We start from the raw sequence: 22151 nt of genomic DNA on the forward strand, positions 1-22151 counted from the left end.
TGTGCTGGGATTGCCCCGACCCAGGTGCAGGACCTTGCCCTTGGCCTTGTTGAACTCCATGAGGTTGGCACGGTCCCACCTCTCCAGCCTGTCAAGGTCCCTCTGGATGGCATCCCTAGGTCCCTCTGGATAGCATCAATGTTTATTGGGCACTTCTGCTTGAGATTTTGGGGGTTAACTGAGCCATTCCTGTGTCCTAGATTTATCTAGAGAAACTCGGTTTCAGAACACTCCTGTGATACCTGAGCAGAACCCAGTGGAGCGTTGTCAGATACTGCTGCTTTTCTGCTTTATTGCCTGGCGTTTATTGGGATGTTTACACTCAGCTCTAACATATTTCGCCTGATGTCTGGGATGATGACACAGACCATCCCTTAAGGCATCGCATTTAGAGCCTCCGAGTGCTGGAAGGGGCTCGCAGATCCAGGAGGAGGAACATTGTGTTTACAAGTACATTTTCTTGGCAGTCGGTGGTTGTCGGAGAGGAAGTGCCGAGAGTCTGCTGCTGGTTACAGGGGGCTTTGATGAGCTAATCCCTGCCGGAATACGCGAGGGGGTGGTGGGTGCTGGCTACACAACTACCGTAGCAGGCCCAGCGTACCCCCCGCGGTAGCCCTCGCTGCTTTGCTCCCATTCCGGCGAATACGACACGGATGCATGGTCAGGGCAGAAAGGTTGGTTTTCCCTGGTTTTAGTTCATCATCTTTGAGGAGCCACGAGCTCAAATAAAATAGCTGAAGTCTAAGCTTATTTACAGGTAGCCCGCGGCGCGGTACGAGCAGCTCCCTAAAGGAAGGGCCGAAGGGCAGCAGCAGAACGCGTTCAGGTCGGAAAACACTGGTTCTGTTGACCCCAGAGGTGAAGGCTTGGCACGGCAGCGTGTCTCCTGAGCGTCGGCGTGCGTGGGGCTCACATTCTGCTTCTCAGCCAACAGCCTGTCATCAAAACCCTTCTGCTTAGGAGAAAGCCTTGCAAAAAGGCGGCTCGTGGGTTTGTTGTCTCCGCGCCAGGCGGGAGCCGGCTCGTCGGTGCTCCGGCGGTTGCTGCCGGGCCCGGAGCTGGCTGTGCCCAGCAGGCTCGGGATGCTCATCCTCTTTTTACGTGGTGTCTGCCAACAGCGTGCAGCACCCTGTATTAACCTGTGAGCTTGTGAGTACTGCTGAGGGAAGGGGGTTAGGTCAGCTCTTGGCTCTGAGGAGACGCTTCCGAGGAAAACGCGAGCGCCTGCGTGACGTGGCCGTAGGTGGGACCCGATGTCTTTACGGGAAGCAAACGCGTAAGAGGGCAAAGTTGTGCTGGCTCTGTTAGGGATGTCCTTGGGAGACGTCGTAACGGAGAGACACTTAGAAAGTCTTTTGGCATCCTTAGTCTGCAGGGAGGCTTCAGCCTGATTCCAGCATCCCGATCCTACCGTGCTGAACCCTGCCTGCGGGTTGGGTTTGAGAAGGGTATGTCCCTGCGTGGTTCTGTAGAGCAGAAGAAACTTCTAAGTTTTTTATGGTTTAGCAGATTTATAGGGATCCAGCTGTAGCGTTCACCGATAGCTTTGTGACTGTGTCGTGGTGGATGGCGCGCACATCAGAAAAGCAGCCTGGAGACCACTTGGCTTTTCGGAGCCCATCCCTGATGTCCTGCAGGCAGGGGCTGCCACGAACACCCCAAGGTCCTCGGGATTTCAGACACGGGCTCTGCACCTTGTCTTTAAAGTAGTTGTTCTCTCCTTTACCTGGGAAAGAGCCTTTTGGATGTGGATGTCGTGGCTCTGGTGAGAAGATGGGCTCCACTGCAGCAATTCCAGCCGCTGCGGGATGTGGGTTTGCTGGAGCCCTCCTGGTGCCTGGCTGCCAACGGAGCTTTCTGTTCCCATGCGGAGTGAAGCGTCAGGGTTAAGTATCAACCTGTATTACACTGAGGGGTAAATTCTTCATCAAACCACAATCCAGGATTTCTGAAATGCAGGGAAGATGGGCCGGGAAGTAGTGATACTGCTGAGGAAGTAATTTCTCAAGTTGAATTTGCTGGCTTTTCTTCCCAGACCTATTGTTTCCCGCTTTTGCCATGGGGGTCACAAGGCGCATCCCCGGGAGTTTTGGAGGAGGCACTCGGGTGCTGGGAAATGGGCCGGCAGTCCCTGCCACCTGGGCTTTAGTGGCTTTTGGGATCTTCTCGGCGCAGCGAGTGGCAGCACTGACAGGACCCTGTGTTTGCCAGGGCCGGTGTTCCCGAGGCTGTGGCGTTTGTACTGCCGAGGAAATGGAGTCAGCGGGTTTTTTAAACTGAGTAGCGGAGGTGTTTGAACTTGCCGCATCCCTCCCGTTCCCTCCCTTTCTCACTTTCCTGCCTGCAGTGCCAAACCTCTTCAGGGAAACCCAGCCAACGCTAATCATTATTCCAGAAGCACAACCCTTCTCGGCTCTCCTGTCGTCTTGCTCCTCCCGGGAGACCGTGCTGGATGACTGTGAGCCCTTTTCCCCCCTGCTACGCGTTGGAAAACTTGTCACCCTGACAGTTACGATACCCCAGTTTGGACACCTGACGATGGAAATCGCCGCATAATCGTGAACGTGACAAATACTGAGGCCTCGTTGGAGGCTTATTATGCTGTGGCAAAGTTTTCTACCCAAACACCATTTGGAAGGCAGAAACACTGTAATAAAGAAACCTCCTGGATTCTTTCCCCAGAACCTTGTCATTAAATACTCAATTAGTGTGGTTTATTCTCTTCTCCACAGGTTCTGCATGCAGAAGAGTGTCCGACTGGTGCCAGGAGTCACGCTGGATTTAATAGAGAAGTAAGCCAAATTCTATGATTTTTTTTTTTTTCCGTTGCTCTTAAATTTCCTCTTTATTTCCAGCACTCTTGCCTGTGAGGAAGTTTCTTTGGAAAGCTTTTCTCAGAGCCTGTGCCTCCAGAATTTCTCATTCCTTGCCTTCCCCGGGCAGTGCAGGGATAAGCAATGCCCATAAAAGTGAGCGGTTGCCCGTGGAACGGTGCCGCAGCGGGGTAGTGGGCTGCGCCGTGGCTCGTTCCGCCCGGTGAGTTCACAGCCCTGTAGCTCTCAGGGGCGAGAGCTACAGGGCTGTTATCCCGCTCCAGGCGGAGAAACGGGAGCTGCGGACGCAGGTTGTGGCCGTGTTCCTGCAAGCCCAGCGTTGAAAACCACGTGTGTGGCTGGTTTTGGCCGTGGGAGTGTTGACAGAGGAGATGTGCTGGTACACCCCCCGGCACCAAAACCAACTCATGGACAGAAAAATACTTGACCAAAACTGCTGTTTCTCACTTCAGCACTGTGCTGTCCTGTCCTCGGTCTGACAGCGTTGTTACGTTTCAGCCTTAACACCATTACAGTGTGTTGTCATCCTTTTATCCCCGCGATATTTGAGCAAACCACTGGTTCTCAGGCAGCTGAGACAGACTGACCAACCAAAGCAACTGCTCTTCAAATTCTGCTTCAGTTTACACAAACAAAGCAGACTTGGAAATAATGGAATCACAGACTGGGTTGGGTTGAAGGGACCTTAAAGCCCCCCCAGCCCCTGCCATGGGCAGGGACACCTTCCATAGCCCAGGTTGCTCCAAGCTTCATCCAGCCTGGCCTTGGACACTCCCAGGGATGGGGCTAATAATAATTATCCTCTGTAGTCTTTGCTGGGTTTTAAGATTATTTTTTGTGGGGGAAGCATACCCTTAGGGACACAGCAGTAGGTATGTGCAGCCACTAGATGCAGGAGTTCCGTGCTCCCTGCAGATGGGTTTTGGATGCCCTGCTCTTGGAACATCGATACAGGTGCACGAACTGCCTGCGAGCACGTCATTGAGGATCCTTCATTCCATCGCTGAGGAATTTTCCCTCAAGAAACACTGTTGTTGAGATTAATTAGAACTCTTTGCCGCACGGATGTCTGGATTCCCGTTATCTTTTGTCTGAGATGAGACCTGTGGAATTGAAGGGTGTCCATGAAGTGGTTGGGAAAGGAATCTGGGAAAGCAGTGTGAATCCTTAATAGAAATACATTATCATCCTTCCTGGTGTTTTAATGAGCTGCTGCGTGGTGGAGCCAAGTGCAGCAGTCAGTCATCGCTCGCGCTGCCAGCAGCACATTAGCCGTTGCAGCAGCAGCAGCGAGGGGAAGATTGCGTCAGCTAGAATTTCTCATTCAGTTTTTGCTTTAGTAAATCACTGCCTGTTAACTTCCACGTTTTACATCCAGAGGAGGTTAAAAATGCTCCTCGATGCCACTGACTCTTCCACAAGGTGTATCGGTAGTGTGTGGGTATTTTTTATGTGGGAATGTGATTATCCTGTCTCATCTCAGCTGGGGAAGCTGAGCAGTGATTCTTGTAAAGCTGCATTTCAGAGGCACTAGTCTTACCAAAATCAGCCCAGTCTCTCAGTTTACAGTCCAGACAGGACCCCAGCCATGCCTTAGGGAGGTCTCCAGAGCTGCCTCAGCCTGGGGGAAGGTTCCCCACTGGGTATTGTTTTCTCTGAACCACTGTGAAATCGCGGTGGGTTTTGGTGTTCTCCTGTTTTCAGGGGATGCGCAGCAGGAAGGAAATCTCCCCGGGGGTTTCCTGCGTGCTCAGAGCTGTGCTAGCAGGGGGTTGGCATGGGAAGGTCAGAGGCGTTAAGAAAGTGGTGGCAGAAGGCGCTCGGTGCCCTGACTGCCGTTTGACGGGGAGGGGGTGTTGGCCGTCCCCGCTGGACAGCAGAGGCAGGCAGCAGCTCTTCCTGAACCCATCAGCGCACTGAGATCACCTCAGGCCACCGGATAAATGTATTCCACGACAGTGACCATCTTATGTTAATTGCAATTAACATATTGCTACAAGAGTGTGTCTAATCAAAGAACATACGGCGAGGGTCAGGGCAGGCCTGAGCCAGGTGGCTCGAGAATCAGCTCCACTGAACAGCCCCCGTGCTGCTGAGGGTTAAATACTCGTTTAAGTGGCGCTTTACTGGCAGAAAAGGAATGTTCTTCGGTATTCTTGATTCTTGCCAGTAACACCACGGCACCCCTGCGTTCTTTGAAGGCCGTCTTCGAGGAGAGCGTGCCAGAAGTAGGTTCCTTTGGACATCAGATACTTAAATCTCATCATGATCTGCTGCATTTACCAATTGCAGAAAATACGTGGTTGTTACAGCCTCGAGACAGGCCTCGAATACTTGCTGGGTGTATATCATAGAGTAACTGCCTGGAAAACTGCGGAAAGGGTGGATATTGCAATTAAGCTGCAGACTTAGAGGTGAAACCAGGCTGCACCTTGTTTGAAGGGCTCAGATTTCTAATTATCTAGGCTAAACCAGCATCCTGCTAAATAGACACGTGTTGTATCCTGATGTGCATTTGTGTTCCAGACCTGCTGCGGCGAAGCCAAAACAATCCCTCGTTTAGAAATAAAGATCTTCGCTGGAGCCGGGCAGTAAAACGTAAAGAAAAAAAGGAAGGGAAAGTAGGTTGGTGGGGTGCTAGGAGTTGGGGAATCTCTGGCTGCTGCCTCATGTGGCAGCATTCCACCTGCCTTTTCTGCTGGATCGCAAGCCGTCTTCTCCTCTGTGCTGGCGTGTGTTGTGTGGCTGCGGCGTGAAAGGGGACGGGGCTTTGTTCTGCTTTAAAAAGTGCCCCCAGCCCCACCCCCTGCCACGGGCAGGGACACCTTCCATAGCCCCGGTTGCTCCAAGCCTCATCCAGCCTGGCCTTGGACACTCCCAGGGATGGGGCATTTTCTTCTCCAAAGCGCAGTGAGGGTGTTAGAGCGTGTTTCAGGAGTGGGTATTGGCCACGCTGTAAGCGCGGTGCTCTGCCACGCTGTCGGTAACAAAGGGCTCGTTCCTCAGGAGCTGAGGGCAAACTTGGCTTCTGGGGGTAGCATTCTGGAAAGTTTCTGCTCTGGTTTCATTGAAAGGGAGTGTTTAAATTTATCGCATTGCTGCAAGGTGTCAGTCTCTGGTGTAGGCAACGCCCGTTGTAAATACACAGTGGAGGTCCCACTCGGAAGGATGGTTTTCATGGCAACCCTTCTTCCCTGTCTCCGTGCAGCGGGATGGCAGGACCGAACACCAGCGTGCAAAGCTTTGCAGCTCTCCTGAACAGCTAATTCAGGAACCTCGAACGTTTTGTCTCTCTCCAGCAGTTTGCCAAGGCTTCCGCAGCCCGCTGGCAGCAAGCTGTGTCGCTCGCGTTGCTTTGCGGGGGGCACGTGGTCTCTCAGCGCTGTGTTCACCCTGCCTAAGCAGCCACAGCGTACCTCCTGCCTGCATCACTGCCTCACCATCCCTGAGGTGTTTCTCCCTATTTTTCCCTCCGAAAGAGTGAAAAGTGGTACATACTTACGTTATTTGCTCTCCCAGAACTGGCATTGTTGCGTGTGTGGGCAGTCCCCAACTATCGTATTGCGTATCCCCATGTCGTGTATCTCGTATTCCCAAAGCGGGGGCCAGCGGGGCCCAGCCGAAGGGAAGACCTGGCACCCTTGAAGCAAACGCTTCCCTCTCTAATTAAAGTGATTCATGGAACTTTGCTAGGTTTCTGACAAGGAGGTTGACGGTTCCACCGAGCACGAGCTCTTCAGTGACCCTGACATTTTGGAGTCCTCGCCTCTCACAACAGACTGCCGTGATTTAGGTCTCGGTAAAGGCGTCTGTCAGGAAGCTGATGGAGGAAGCAGTTGAGAGCACAGAGATGGTAAATTGTGGAGAGCAGCTGGGACAACCTGCCCTTTTCCCTTGTTCTTCCCCTCCCTCAGAAGTAGTTTTACAGACGAGGGCCGCTTTGTCCTGCCTGTCAAAGGCTCTCGCCGGTTGTCAGAGTGGAAGGCATCAGCAGGAGCGATACCAAGGCGATAGCGATATTCCTCGTGAGGAAAAACACCTTCTGGAGCTTTGTGCTGTCCTGGTAACGTAGATGCGTGCCCACGCAGAAATCTAGAGGAGCTTGAGTTTACAGCCACGGGGTGGGTTGGAAAGAGCACGCTGTGCAAGGGGAAGGGATTCACCCCAAAACGTTTGATCTGAAAACCGACAGTAAGTAAATTTGTGTAGTGGGACTCTGCAAGAGTGACACAAGTGGAGTGACCTCTGCTTCGTGAGGAGAGGTGTAGGTGATGGTTAAACCAAAAACATAAAGACTATTTCAAATAAGCCTTTACAACTGTGTGAGGAACCAAACGGGGCGTTGCCGTAGGCCTCTCGCGTGACTCGCAGTGCGTGGTGGTGGCTGTGGGGCAGCTCTCCCAACTGGAACGGGAGGTTGGTACCTCAGTTTTAGTGCCTGCAGATGGAACTTGGCTGATGTGTTTATTTGGCGGTTGTCCAGTTCGCTCTCCTTGTCAGTGTGTGTTCGATTGCACGCTGGAGGTCAAGAATGACTCTTCTGTGGAAGCTTAAACGTTAATTATCAAAGGTGATTAAGACCAAGTGTCATTGAGTAATACTGCTAAAAATCCCTCGGATCCCTCAGCTTGTCATCAGGGGGTTACAAACTGTCCTCCAGGTCCTGGGTGCGAGTTTGAGATTCCCATCCGGGATCAGAAAACACAGGGTGTTCATTTTCATCTGCCGACTTCCAGTGCTGACTGTCCTGCCTTCAGCCGATTCCTGCGTGCGGCACAGGGAGCAGCCCTGCCGCCAGTGCCCTTCTGGCAGCTGCTGCCCAGTTCCGGCTCAGCCCCTGGAAGCTCGGCTAGGGCTTTCTGCGGTTACGGAAACACGTTGCCTTTCGTCCTTGTGCCGTTCCCCGCGCGCTCTCTGCCCTCACCGTGACCACCCCACACACGGTTTTCAGCGCGCTGAACAGCGTTAGTCGTCGCGATGCTGGAGCTGGCTACAAAATTAGCATCTTCCTGACCGTATGCAAAGGCAGAAGGAAAATGAACTCTCCTGGTGCCACCTCAGGTGTGAGAATGGCATCCTATTAGTTCTTGACCACAGTCCCTCGTAGGTAGCTGTATTTTCTGTGAATCTTGCGGCCGGTCTGAGGCAGGAGAGTTGTGTTGGGAAAAAATACCAGGTGTGTTTTAAAATCCAAGCTGAAATCTATATTATGTTAACGAGTCGTTATTTTATGTCTTGCAAAACAAAAGTAAGAAGCATACCTTGTTCCCCAAGGCAGTCACAAGGAATTCCTACAGTTGGGCTGGGCGCAGCTGCTTGGGATGTCGGCCTGTCGTTCCTGCCTGGCGCCGTCGGTACCAGACCGTCACCTGCATTTAACGCAGAGATTTTAGTGTGAACTGCGCACAGGACACCCCATCTGGGGTAACGCTTCGAACCCTACCGTGAGACTCCCTCTTTCCGTTTCCACCAGAAACTGGCTCGAAAGGGGCCGTCAGACAGCTGGAGTTCAGCGCTTGCTCGGGAATCTCGGCGAGGATCCCTTCGGCTTCCACTTAATGAGGCTGTGACTTCCCAAACGCTGCTACTTTGCTGCAGAGGGTATTCTGCAACGCAAATATTGATGTGAAATCCTCACCAGAGCAGTTGCGTGGCCTCGTGTTCCCGCTGCTTGCTCTGGGGCATCCGTTAACAAACGCTGCTTCGGAGATGTATATTTTCCCCTCTGTTATTGAGACAGACAGGATTTTTTTATAAGATGTTAATTTCTAACTGGTTTAGAAATGGAGATACGAGGGAATACGCTTCGTCTGAACCTGCGTGGAAAGAATTCTGTCACGTATCAGAACAAGTTGCCATAGAGAAAGCACTGGCTTCGTGTCGTTTGTCTTGATACTGTTAGCATTTGGGAACTTGTTACAGGAGGGAAGCGAGGTGTGATGGGATTAAATCCTTAGGATGTCGTGTCGTACTGCGTTGTGCACATAGCATCACAGATGGTTTGGGTTGGGAGGGACCTTACAGCCCCCCCAGCCCCACCCCCTGCCATGGGCAGGGACACCTTCCATAGCCCAGGTTGCTCCAAGCCTCATCCAGCCTGGCCTTGGACACTCCCAGGGATGGAGCATCCACAGCTTCTCTGGGCAACCTGTCCCAGTGCTCCCCACCCTCTGCGGGAAGAATTCCTTCCTCATGTCCCATCTCAATCTCCTTCTTCCTGTTTAAACCCATCACCCCTTGTCCTGTCACTCCCTGCCCTTGGGAAAAGCCCCCCCCAGCTTTCTTGTAGCCTCCCAGGCACTGGACCAAAAAACTTCCTCATCCTGTTGACACTTCCCCAAGGGGGAAGAACGCTGTGCTTGAGGGTGCCAGGCTGGGTTGGAGTGTCTGAGTATTAACTAAGGCAGCCCAGGAGCGAGGCTGTGGGTCTTGGTTTGTTGATCATGACGGGGGCAGAAGCTGAGGCGTGGTGAGGAACGCTTTACAGCTGCTTTTATTCCTTTTAAGTAGCCTTGTATGTTGACTGGGCGTCGCACTAGGCTGTCATTCAGTGTCTCAATCACAAACATTGGATTGCGTCTCGGCCCCGTAGTTCCTTTGGGCCCCACGTCATGTTACGGGTGAACAAACACGGTGTGAGGTCTCTGTTCGGCTCCTGGGTGGATTAAACTGGATTGACTTTTGCAGCCTACAAAAGCAAGATCCTGGATCAGCAGCATCACTGGCGGAACACCGCTGTTCCACCTTCACCGAGCGTGCTGCGGTCAGGCCGTTGTCTCTGGTGCGTTGGTGCTTGCCGTAACGAATGTTGAGCCCAGGGGAGACGGTTGGTTTGTCTGATCCTCCGCGTCTCTCAGGCTACGGAACGTCACCAGGTTCTTCCTCAGAGCCAAACAAGTCCTGCTCCTCTGAAGTGTGTGCGCCTCGAAGCCTTGAAAGATGAACGCTGAATTGCTGCCCTTTCTGGTGGTCAAGTGCTCTTCTGTCCTTCTCCACTCGTGTGAAGCGTTTGTTGGCACCGAGTTTTTCATTCCTGCAGGTGCTTATCCACAGTGTTCAAGTTGTTCCTTGGCAGGGTGGATAGAGTGACCTCCCTAAATTCCTCACGGCATGCCATTCGGTCACTAGGGGTTTATTATTATTTTCTGCACATTCTACATTTAGTATTCCCAATTTTGAGCAGTTGGAGTGAATGCCAGCAGGTGAGCACTACGCAAGGCATTCCGGTACCATTCTCGGTGATAGAAGGCAAAATCACCTCCCTGTCCACTCCTGCTCCCTGGGCCGAGGCACTGCTGTGCCGCTTTCTTGGGATAAGGATCCGTACGTGGCTGCCTGTGCATTGCCATCCCCGTTTGCTCTCCTGGGTGCACTGGTGTTTTCTTGGGAGGAGGTGGCTTTGGGATGCAATGGATCTGTAACGGCCAAGCACTAAATCCATCAATTCAAGTTTCCAAAGGACCTACTGGGTGAAAAACTGAGTGTTTTGGTACGAAACAGCAGCCGTGCCCCTCAGCACAAGACCCTCAGCATCCGGGCTGGCACGTGCACGCTCTGGTTTAGAGCCAGAGGATGGCCGAGCTGCAGCCATAAGGTGAATCCCGCTGGGTGGAATTTGGTCGTGAACAGGGAGCTGTGACGTGTGTTACCATCAGGCCATTCTGGGCAGAAGGACTGTGTTTGCTAACTGTCCTGAGATTCTGGGTTTAAAAAATAGTAATTGAGGATTTTTTCTGGGATTTAATCACTTGGAAGTTCTTACACAGGGACATTATGGACCACGAGCATACCATGTGTCATATAAATTGTATTTATCCTTAAATATTTCAGTAAGAGGGGAATAATGGATCAATGGATTCAGTGCTTTGGAAAAAAAGGCATTTCCGTTGCGTCTCAAAAACTGACAGCATCTCTGTGATACCCTCCCCGATCTTTCCCCTTAGCTCAGTTATCTGTAGGCAATTCCTTGTTGGTCGGGCTTTGTCTGGCACTTCCGCCTGCAAGCCAGCTTGGATGTGGTGGGTTTGGGATAAGGAAAGGTGGGCTAGCAACATGAATTCTTGGTTAAGAATTAAGGGTCTGGAAATACCGTCCTTTGTGAGCCTCGATTGCAGTTTAGGGGTGTGCATCTCCAAAAAATAAGGGGTTTTAATAGGAAGTGTGCTTTTTTCCTCACTTGTAGGATTCCTGGAAGACTGAATGACAGGAGAACTCCGCTGGGAGAGCTGAATTGGATCTTCACCGCTATCACAGATACCATTGCATGGAATGTCTTGCCCAGAGGTAAGACTTGGGGCGGGGGAAGCAAGTTTTGATTGGAAGTCAGCATCGCTTATCACGAGTAGAAGGGTGAAGAGTAAGATAAAAGAGACGCTGAAATAAGGCGAAAATTAAAGCCTGATGCTGAAAGAACAGATCAGTCTGGATCTTAAAGCCAGTTGATTTTTTTAAATTCACTCTTTTTACCGGAAGCACTCAGCAACCTGATCGTTAGAAACCAGAAGGGCTTTTGCTAGTGCTGAGGTGATTGCTTTAGCTTGAATAATCTCCTGTCTCGTTGTACATGTAAAGAGCAATCTGTTTTCTTCCAGTTGTTGTTTGCAGCATAAATAAACGGTCATTTCTTCTTGCTGGAAAGACAGTCTATGTTTCCCACGAGTAACGTCATCCCGTTTCTTTACTTCTGTTCTGCTCTTAGTTCTTCTGGAGCATCAGTGGCCAACTCTGCAAACAGTTTCCAACTGCGCTCGCTAATGCATAAACATAAATTCTCCTTTGCCTCTCGAGGAGACGGTGCCTTTGCGATCTTTTAGGCTTCATTTGACTTCTCGTGAGCCCATCAGACTGGCAGTCAACAGTGTATGGTTCGCCATTAAACAGTACAGAACGGTCCTCTTCTCCGTCAGTCATTCCCAAAAGCTTAGGGAGGCTGAGTTTAAGTGAAACACCAAAAGAAGCATTTTATCCAAAAAAGGCAAAACCCAACCTGAGGTAGAAAGTATTTAATTCTGTCAGCGGAGAGCGACTGCGATGTTTTAAGGGAACTCGGAGGACAGAGTTCCATTTAATACTCGTCGTATCACATCCCTGCAAAGCTGCTGTAGATCCCTTGTTAGTAGAGTAAAATAGTGACCTATTTTGATGTTTTAAAGGATTTTTGCACATTACCTGAAGTACTCCCGAAGAGAAGCATCCAGTAATTCGGGCAATTTCTTGGTAGATCTTTTCCAGAAGCTCTTCAGGCAAGACCTGCTTGTGGCCAGTTTATTTCGGAACTTCCTCCTGGCAGAAAGAATTATGAGATCGTACAACTGCACCCCGGTCAGCAGCCCTCGCCTACCTCCCACCTACATGCACGCCATGTGGTAAGTCACGGCCCGCCGGTTGCCCTCGCCGCCGGGCGCTGGTGCCCTGAGCAGATCGCGGGGGCGGTAGGCAGGGGGGGTTGCTGCTGCTTAAACCCGCTCGGTGCGTCGCTGGCTGAGTCAGGAGCGAAGCAGCGCGTGGAAGCGCAATGCCCGTCTCCAAATGGGTTTCTTCTCTGCGCGTGCATCATTAGGACGTCGTTCTGTGACGCGGGAGCTGCGGTTTAGCCGTGCGGGCTTCCACTCCAAACGGGAGAAATTGGGCTCCTGCTGCCGTTATTTTGGGGAGATACCACAGTCACCTGGGATTGTGAAGCGTGGGGAGAGCTGAGGCTGGATGAAAAAATGCTGAACTTGCATTGTTGAAGTAGAAGAGCTTTTTTGCTGCAGAGTTCATCTGCTTTTAGTGTTGCTTTTAAGATGATAAATGGAAACGGAGGTGACACAGTTATTGAAAAGCTCTTACGGGTGGTTCTGACTATCAAACAAACGTCCCGTGAAGAAGAAGAATAGAAACAATAATAACAGGAATAACAAAAAGACTTGTTTCCATTTTTTTTATTCGCTGTGATTAAGAGTAGGGCAGTGCAAAGTTTGGCTGAGTACAGGCAGGGGCAGTCAAGGGAACGTACGTGGCGGGGGGTTCTCTAAGAAACGGAGGCACGCACGCGACAGAGAGCCCCGACGGCGTTTGCAGCCCTCGAGGGGCTGTGCGCTACACGGGGGATGTAGCTGTTGAAAAGCACGGAGGCAACGGGAGGTTTTGGCTGGAAGGGGTGGCGACTGGGCAGCCTCCCTGGATGTGCGTTTGTACGTGCAAACAACGCTCTGGAGTGCTTTGGATTGGCAGCTTTTGAGGAAAGCTGATCCAGTGGCTTGGAAATGAGGTGAGTTGGTGTATCGCCGTCTCACCTGAGGGACTGGGGTGTTTGTAAGCGAAGGGTGGAAACAAACACCCGAGTTCCCACTGTGTCTGCCAGGTGACGGCGCAGCTCCACGTGGCAGAGCCTGAGCCGCAAAACTCGGCGCTTCCAGCCGCAGACGCCCGGAACACGGTTGTGCAGAAATTTTGACATGAAACCAGCAGATTTATGGCTTGCTTATTGCCAGCGTGTTAAAAATCTAGGTTTCTCATTCCTTCGGGGAATATAATTCCTCCTCATTGCCAGCATATTGAAAGCCTGTGTTTCTGGTTCCCTATGGGAATATAACTTGGAGTTGGTGTTGCCATCCATGTGCTGAACCACAGGAAGGAAACCTGGAAGACCTGGATCCTATCCTGTCTCTCTCATAGATCTGTGTGGACACATGATGGGTTCCAGAAATGCATCCTTGTCTTTGCTCATACTGTAGTTCTTCTTGTGCAAAACGGAGCTGTGAATTCCTTCGTAAAGCCCTTTGGACCCTACCACAGCCACCGACGCTGCTTTTTAGGATTGATTGGAGGGAATTCCGTAAGAAAAGCGATGCGCAGGTCTGTTTATCCTTGTGAATCCCAAACACTAGCAAAGTAGACAGCAAGTGAGCAGAGAATCCCTTGGTACGCTTTGTTCAGTGTCCTCCAGAACATGTACACTTTGAGGCAAGTCTGGCAAAGGGAAAATTCCACTTTGTCCGAGGTGGCTCAGTTCATTATTATGAACTTTTACTCAGGACAGATTTAGAAACTAATTTAGGGCTTGCTTAAATGCTTTCTAAAAATAAGATCTGTACTTATCTATCACCTTTCATTCAAGAATTTTCTGGTGGGTCCCTGCTCTGAAACATCCAAACCCATTTTACTGTGTAGATAAACCAGGTGATGTGTCTGTAGGGCAGGGTTGTTGCCCAAAGGAGTGTTGAATCTACATCTGCGTGGTTTCACCAAGAAGGGCACTGTGTTCCCACACGATATTCTTGATGCTCCGAGGGCTGGAGCCCCTCTGCCATGGGGACAGGCTGGGAGAGTTGGGGGGTTCAGCCTGGAGAAGGAAAGGCTCCAGGGAGACCTTAGAGCCCCTGCCAGTGCCTGGGGGGGGCTACAGGAAAGCTGGGGGGGGACTTTTTCCAAGGGCAGGGAGTGACAGGACAAGGGGGGACAGGTTTAGACGGAAAGAGGGAGATGGAGATGGGACATCAGGAAGGAATTCTTCCCGCAGAGGGTGGGGAGCACTGGGACAGGTTGCCCAGAGAAGCTGTGGATGCCCCATCCCTGGGAGTGTCCAAGGCCAGGCTGGATGAGGCTTGGAGCAACCTGGTCTAGTGGAAGGTGTCCCTGCCCATGGCAGGGGGGGGCACTGGGTGGCTTTAAGGTCCCCCCCAACCCAAAACATTGTGCGGTGCATATTTGGGAATCAGGAGAGCTGATCTGTGACCCTGCCCTGTTTGGTAGGCTCTGACATATTTCAATCCTCCGTATCTTCCTTACTTTTACTGGCTTTCTTGGTTTCACCTGCTCAGGTGTAAACCCCACCGGGCACGGGCTGTTTGTTTGCATTCGTGTGGTGCCTCAGCTGTAGGTTCTTGGCCGCTGCAGCACCACTCTAGTACAGGCATTAATATTAATGCCGATTGACTGCCTGGCTGTGCTGTGCGACTTGGAGAGTCGCTCTGTCTGTTGTGCAGTACAGTAGGAGGCCTGATGCTCTGTCAGCACCTTGATCTCCCTCCTGATGGATGATGCGTTGTGCGTTACTGCTGTTGGCAGCAGGTTATATACATGGCACCTGAAAAGACCTAATAATGTGTTTGGAAATATTTCCCAACGTAGGTCATATATTAAAACCAAAGTACCTTAATTATAGCTTTGGAAGAGCGATGATTTGTCCATAATAGAAATACTGCAATAGCGTAGGCACCGACCGTGAAATTCCAGCTGAAAGAAAGTCATAATATACTGCAAATGAAGTAAGCTTGAAATTCTGGCTGAAAAGAAAACCGTAATACAGCGACCCAGTTCCAGGAGGGAGAGGAGCCTGAGTCTGAACGCTGTGGGAGCGTTGCTGCGGGGCGGCTCACCGGTGTCGCAGAGGAGTGGGTCTCTCTTAGCTACGCGGAAAGACGTGTGGTCTCCCCAAGAATCATAGAATGGTTTGGGTGGGAAGGGACCTTAAAGATCATCTAGTTCCAACCCCCCTGCCATGGGCAGGGACACCTTCCACTAGACCAGGTTGCTCCAAGCCACATCCAGCCTGGCCTTGGACACTTCCAGGGATGGGGCATCCACAACATCTCTGGGCAACCTGTTCCAGTGCCTCCCCACCCTCTCTGTGAAGAATTTCTTCCTGATATCTAATCTAAACCTCCCTGATTTCAATTTGTACCCGTTACCCCTTGTCCTGTCACTACAGGCTCTTGTAAAAAGTCCTCTCCCAGCACCCTTGTAGGCCCCCAAGAAGGAGGAGGCAGTGATTGCTTGAGAGGGTGTTTGGCACTGTTTGACATTTGAAGGATTAGATTAATTCAGATGACACTGTTGATTTAACTGGATTGGGTTTGTGTCTGTGTGTCAGTCTTAACATCTCCAAGGCCCATTAACGGACTACGGATAGTTTAATGGAGGGAAACGTGGGACAGAAATAGCAAAGCTGGTGCTTTAAGTCGTGGCTGGAGCAGGGGGCTGGTAGGTAGAAGGAAGGAGGATTTCACAGTTGCACCAAATATTCACGGCAGGAAATACTTTGTAGAAATAGCTGTGGCTGAGCAGCCTCCCAGCGCCCTCCCTGAGGCAGCTTAGGGGCTCCTGTGGCACTGGGAAGCAGGTGAATTCAGGCTGGAATCTGAAAATTCCATCAAACAGGGTCTGTTGCTGACCTGTACTTGCAGACCGAACAGGCATGAAGAATCTTGCCCAACACACTTGATAAAGTCTGAAATATTTCGCAGTTCCAGACATCGGATTCCAAACAGGCAGGTGCCCGAGCCCCAGGACTGCAACTGCCTTCCACTTCGCCCCCGTTGCTCCTGAGCAGGGCTCCGAAATACTCCTTTTCACTAGTTTTACGTGCACTGCAATATAATATGAACTATTCCCGGAAGAGGAGAGACTGTTAAAAGGCATCAGAAACATGTTGGGGGAAAAGAAGTGATACATGAGGATGAAAAGGATTAGACACTGAGTCAGCCCAGAAAATTTGGGTGTCAGAAAATCTGCCTTCGTGACCAGCCAGCTCATGGAGCACACGTGGGTGAGGAGGGACGGAGGCACATCTCTGCACCTGTCATTTCTGCTGGGGAAGGATTACTGTGGGCTCCCAGTGCCGAGAGCTTCCCTCCGGGCAGCGCTGGGGCGCTCAGCCTTCTGCTCGGAGCTTCGGAGTCGGAACGCGGCAGCACCTCCGGGAGCAGTGTGCGGGCAGCTGGATGAATTCACGTGAGATGATGGACTGAACAGTCCTGCTGTAGTGAAACTGGTGTTGAACTTGGGGGGGGAGATAGATGGAGTCCTGGGGGGCATGTGAGTGGGGACATGGTGCCGATGGGCTAAGAAAAATGGAAACTAAGCTATAGAGACAGATGTCTGAGTACTTCAGTCACGGGAGAAGAGAGTTAACGGTGGAATTCCAGGGAGCTCTTTCCAAGATTAACTGTTATTGTAGAATTCGGGGGGAGCAGTGCCTTTTCATTTTTTATTTTCATATCTTTCTGAAAGGCTGTGACCTTTCCCGGGACGACGGCTGGCGTCTTGGGTGTGAGTGCCTCGGCCTGTGGCCCGTGCAGAGACGCAGGGCACCGCTGCTTGTTTGCTTTGCAGGCTGTTGGCATGCGGCGTTGCCTGCCTTGTTTTGCATAAACAAAAGCACTTTCTTGCCTCTTTTTTAACTGAGTCAATCTTCCGGCTAAGGAGAGGGTTTAATGTGCATTTTTGCTGAAATATATATGGGAGCTGCATGAGAGCAACTCTCTCTTCTCAGTAGCTGGAGGTAAGGAGTCCCCACCCTCCCATAGTGGAAAGTCAGTGAGTTTGACCCTGTTCTGCAACGAGGTTGCTCCACGCTGGGCCGTGAAGCAGCTGCAAAAGGCCCATTGCCTTTTTTGAGGTGTGATACTATTAAAGTTTTCAGTTCTCAAACAAGCCCCAGGTGCTGTGGGGTTGATTGCATTAAACAAACCTTTGAGCTTGTGGTTGGAGGGCTGGGGGTGCCGCTGACGGGTCATAGAACCATAGAATGGTTTGGGTGGGAAGGCACCTTAAAGCCCCCCCAGTGTCCCCTCCTGCCATGGGTAGGGACACCTTCCATAGCCCAGGTTGCTCCAAGCCTCATCCAGCTTGGCCTTGGAAACTTCCAGGGATGGGGCATCCCCAGCTTCTCTGGACAACCTGCCCCAGTGCTCCCCACCCTCTGCGGGAAGAATTCCTTCCTGATGTCCCATCTCCATCTCCCTCTTTCCGTTTAAACCCGTCACCCCTTGTCCTGTCACTCCCTGCCCTTGGGAAAAGTCCCCCCCAGCTTTCTTTTAGCCCCCCACTTTCTTGTAGGGTCACTTGAGCTTCACCTCCTGTGGTGCCTCTCTCCAGGTTCTCTGGAGTTCCTGCCTCCTACGCACTGGTTTTAGACCACACGGAAGTGGCCACCTCCTGGTAGGTGCTGTACCACGGGAATCCTTTTGTCCGATCAGTCACTGCGTGTGATTGCTTGTTTTTATTGCCCTTTTTGGGGAGACATAACAGGAACATGTATAAAACCTTACGTTGAGCATATGATAGCTTCTGACTGAACTGGGGGGTGGGGGACAGAGTTGCCCTCTCTTTTACCCAAGTGCTTCATCCATTTGTTGTGCACACAGAGCAATTAGGACAACGCTGCGTAAAAGCCCTCATTAAGGCATTCTCCAGGAGCAGAATGCTGTGGGGTTGAACGCTGCGGTACTTCAGTAGGTTATCGCCCAGCCGATGCCTCCCAGTGTCCTCTTGGTGCCATGAGGGGGCTGGGGGCCTTGGGAATTGCGCAGTGAGGGCGGAAGGACGCTGAGGTATTGCCCAGCTCTTTTTGTACCTCCTGGAGTGAAAACAAATCTTCCAAAGCACTTTGCAATCTCTTCAAGGAGGGAAGGGGGGCAGTGATCTCTTGGGTTGACGTTCATCAATCATCTCTAGGATGCAACACCACCCATCCTTGCTCCCTGCTGCTTCCTAATTTATCTCTTGTCTGTCTGCTGAAGTGTAATATCGGTCCAGGCAACGCATCTGCAAGCAGCCCACAGTTCTGCCCCTCTTGGCTCTTGGAATGGCAAACACTGCTGCTCCTGCCCCCCCAGCCGTTATATTCACCGTGAGTGAACAGGTCTCTTCGTTCCCTTTCCCGTGCTCCGTGGCACCAGCCCTTCGCCGCTCCGTTGTGGCTCGTGTCGAATCTCTCCGCTGTCGTCGTGCCCGTGTATTGCCTGTCTTGCCAGGGCAGCGCGTTAACCACGTGGCAACTCATTCCCGAGCTGGCCAACCTGGAGTCCCGCAGCTACCGCGGGGCTGTTCTAGCGAAGGTTCGCTTGGGGCAGAGCTGCTGTGTGCTGGCTTGCTGCGGGGAGGTGCTGTTTGCCCAAGCCGTGGGTTGGGAAGGCAGGAGAGTCGGTTCGTTTGGGTTGATGGGTGTCTCTTCTGCCGTTGGTGCGACTCGGCAGCTCGCGGGACTGGGCCGAGCGGTGATGCCAAGATCCGACGTTGGTGGTCACCCCTTTGCGACGGAGTGACGCTGGCTGGGTGGCTGCACTGGGTTTAGAAGCCTAAAAAGAGATTGCCTTTTCCTCTACTAAAATATCTTTCCAAGTTTTTGTTTGTTCTTCCTGACCAGCCTCAAAGCCTTTGCGATTTCACCTTGAGGGCCACTTTCCACATTTTTATGGCAGTATTAGTGCTTCCTACCCAAAACGGCATGGAGGAGCTCAGCCTCTCAGCACGGTGACCGTGCAGAATCCTTCCACGGGCAGCCGGAGTAAGGCTGGTTGTCTCTGAGCTCTAAACCGCCCTTATCCCGTGGCGTCAAACTCATCTCAGAGGTGCGACACGTCAACCGTTTCCGATGTTTGAGACGATTTCTTTAGGTGGTGTTGCCCGTTCCTCCCAGATCCCGGAAATATTCCTTCGGTGCTTGAAGTAAAATTATATTTGTACTAATTGACTTGGCCTCTGCCTCAACCAAGAATAAATATCTCTCTCATCAGCTCTGTGTAAACATTTTGTCTCCAGCATGGGTCTTTATTGAGCATGTGGGAAGCATTTGTTGCCCGTGCTTTGATTAGCTCTTGATTACCTCTTAATTATATTGGCAGCATATTGTCAAGTGGAAGGTGAACGCTGTGGAGCAGAGGGACGCGCTCTGGGGCAGCTAAAACAAGCTGCAGCTCTTGAATCCATAGAAAAAATGCAGGAGCATATAGTCTATTCTTCCATCTAATTGGAGAAACTGTTTTCGGTTGAGAGCAGCTGCCAGTTAGGCTAATGGGATGGATTTTGCTCGGCGGTTGTTCCGACGGAAGGCTTTGTTTGACTCAAAACAGGGTGATTTAAGAACTGATTAGAGCGGGTATCTAAAATACACGGCATTGATTATCACCTGTGGCCTTAGGCCTGCAGACCTTCCTGGGAGAAGGAAAATTGCTCAGCCCGTTGATGTTAACACACGACAGGCACAGCCATGGAAGAGCAGATGTGTCTGGAGAGTACACGAGCTGCTTCTGTGCGAGAAACCCAGCGGGTGATGGGTGAGCTCCTTTCCGAGCGCATAAATCCGAATGTTAAATGAAAAACGCGTGGAACGTCTGTGGGTAGAGGAGGGATGATCGTTTCTGGGGTAAAAAGGAACCGATTCACTTTTTTAGAGGTGTTTTAGGAACTTTGGAGTCCAAATGCGTTTATCTTAGCTCGGTCCTCTTTCGGTTTGTGAGCATTTTGAAGCCGGCTGGTTGCACGTTTCTTTTGCGCTGAATCAACAGCAGAAGGACACGGAGCTGTGGGAGAGACTCCAGAGGAGCCCACGGAGATGCTCGGAGGGCTGGAGCCCCTCTGCCATGGGGACAGGCTGGGAGAGGTGGGGGGGTCAGCCTGGAGAAGGGAAGCTCCGGGGAGACCTCAGAGCCCCTTCCAGTGCCTGGGGAGGTACAAGACAGCTGGGGGGGCTTTTCCCAAGGGCAGGGAGTGACAGGACAAGGGGTGACGGGTGTAAACAAAAAGAGAGAGATGGAGATGGGCCATCAGGAAGGAATTCTTCCCACAGAGGGTGGGGAGCACTGGGACAGGTTCCCAGAGAAGCTGTGGATGCCCCCTCCCTGGGAGTGTCCAAGGCCAGGCTGGATGAGGCTTGGAGCAACCTGGGCTATGGAAGGTGTCCCTGGCCATGGCAGGGGGTGGGGCTGGGGGGCTGTAATGCCCCTTCCCACCCAAACCAGTCTGGGATTCTGTGAATCAGCCACGCCAGGTTCCTTGGCCACTTGCGTGCTGCAGTAACTACCACTAAACCACTGTAAGTCACAATACTCTGGCCATTACACAATAACAGTGGCTATGTGTAAAAACTGCAGTCCTTACGTGTTTTCTCCCAGTTCGGTGTCCATCCCTCCATCCGTAGGGTGAGTCATGAATCCTCGTAAACAGAGCTGCCAGGCAAAACCCGACTCGAGTTAGATTGATGGAGACAGAGTTCCTTTTCTCAGCGACATGTGCAGTGACACGGGGTCTGTGTCGCGGACGTGGAGAGGAGAATTAGCGCGGTGGTGTGGGTGTATCCGTGAGCTGGAGGGCTTGTCAGCAGGACTGCATCTTCCTGCGCTGATGGGACTCGGCTGCGGAGCCGGCGAGGCTTTGGGTGCCTGTAGAGGCGTCTGCCGAGGATTATGGGTTGGAGCTAATGCAGGACTGAGTTAATTTTTTCTGTTTTTTAAAAAAAAAAAGCCATCCATTTTTTCATGAGGGCAGGTATGGAATGAGACTTCGGTTCACCCTGACTTCTTTCTGCATCCCAGAGTGGAGGGGTTTCTGTGAACTTCAGCTACGCTCACGTTTTGTTGGGCAGCCGGATGAGATGCTGGAGCAGACCTTCTCTCTGTTTTCTGAACAGTTTTCATATGTTGTATTGTCTTTTTAACAAAGAGAATGCTAAGCATTTCTGAGCCGGCCAGGTAACACTGCTTTGTCCAGATACTTGTGTTTTTACATTTCCCTTGCTGTTACTCATGGATAACGTGTGGTGACTTCTCTTTCCTCTGTCCACTTTGTCTCCAGGCAAGCATGGGACCTTGCGGTTGATATTTGCCTTTCCCAACTACCTACAATTATAGAGGAAGGAACTGCCTTTCGGGTGAGTTGGATAACACCGTGCGATGTCGAGTGCCCAGTTTAACCTGTCATTCGAATCCTCAGTCAGCGCGTCGCTTTTGCTTGTGGAGACTTGAGTTGTTGCAGTTTAAGGGTTATAAATTAGGAAAATTGTGTCTGCTTTCCTCACTTGGAGGAACAGATGGAAAATCAACCTTGAGCTCTTCGCTGCCGTGAGAGGGGCCTGATTCAGCCCGGAGCTGTTGGTGAGGAGCAAACTCCTACTGGTAGAAATGATGCAGAGAGCTGAGTCTGAAGGTTTCAGACCACTCAGTCCTGACTGACAGCATTGTTTCCAAAACCAGCCCCAACATGCCAGCAGGGGTTTGGAAAGAATAAAAACCGTGTGACAGGAAAGTTCTCTCTTGGTAATTTTCAAATAAATATAAAGTAGAGGGTGAGGGTACGTTAAAAGATTTTTCTGGGGCCTGGTGTTGTTAATGTGAGTCACTGGGGTTTCCTCCTCATTTACTTCATCTCAGAGATCAGAAAAGCAAAATTTTTTATTCTATATATGTCTTAAATTCAGAAGGGATTTTCCCTGCTGTTCCTCTGCACTTCACAAACGGAAGCCTTGCAATGACATTTACCGTGCACCTCAGCTTCATATTCCATGTGAGGTCTCTGCTTCACAGCGACGTTCATAGAATCATAGAGTCACAGACT

At 51.4% G+C, this 22151-nt stretch overlaps 1 protein-coding gene across 1 annotated transcript; it reads left to right on the forward strand.

Moving 5' to 3' along the window:
• Nucleotides 1–1253: 1253 nt before the first annotated feature.
• RPTOR (regulatory associated protein of MTOR, complex 1) lies at nt 1254–21468 on the forward strand (the record flags this gene model as incomplete). The annotated part of the gene is made up of 5 exons (XM_010159360.1): nt 1254–1276; nt 2733–2792; nt 11017–11117; nt 12055–12199; nt 21393–21468. Coding segments are annotated over exons 1-5 (405 nt in total), but the record flags the coding sequence as incomplete, so codon positions are not given.
• Between the last annotated feature and the right edge of the window lie 683 nt (nt 21469–22151).

The sequence above is a fragment of the Eurypyga helias genome, unplaced genomic scaffold, assembly GCF_000690775.1.
Source record: "Eurypyga helias isolate BGI_N326 unplaced genomic scaffold, ASM69077v1 scaffold27339, whole genome shotgun sequence".
NCBI lineage: Eukaryota > Metazoa > Chordata > Aves > Eurypygiformes > Eurypygidae > Eurypyga > Eurypyga helias.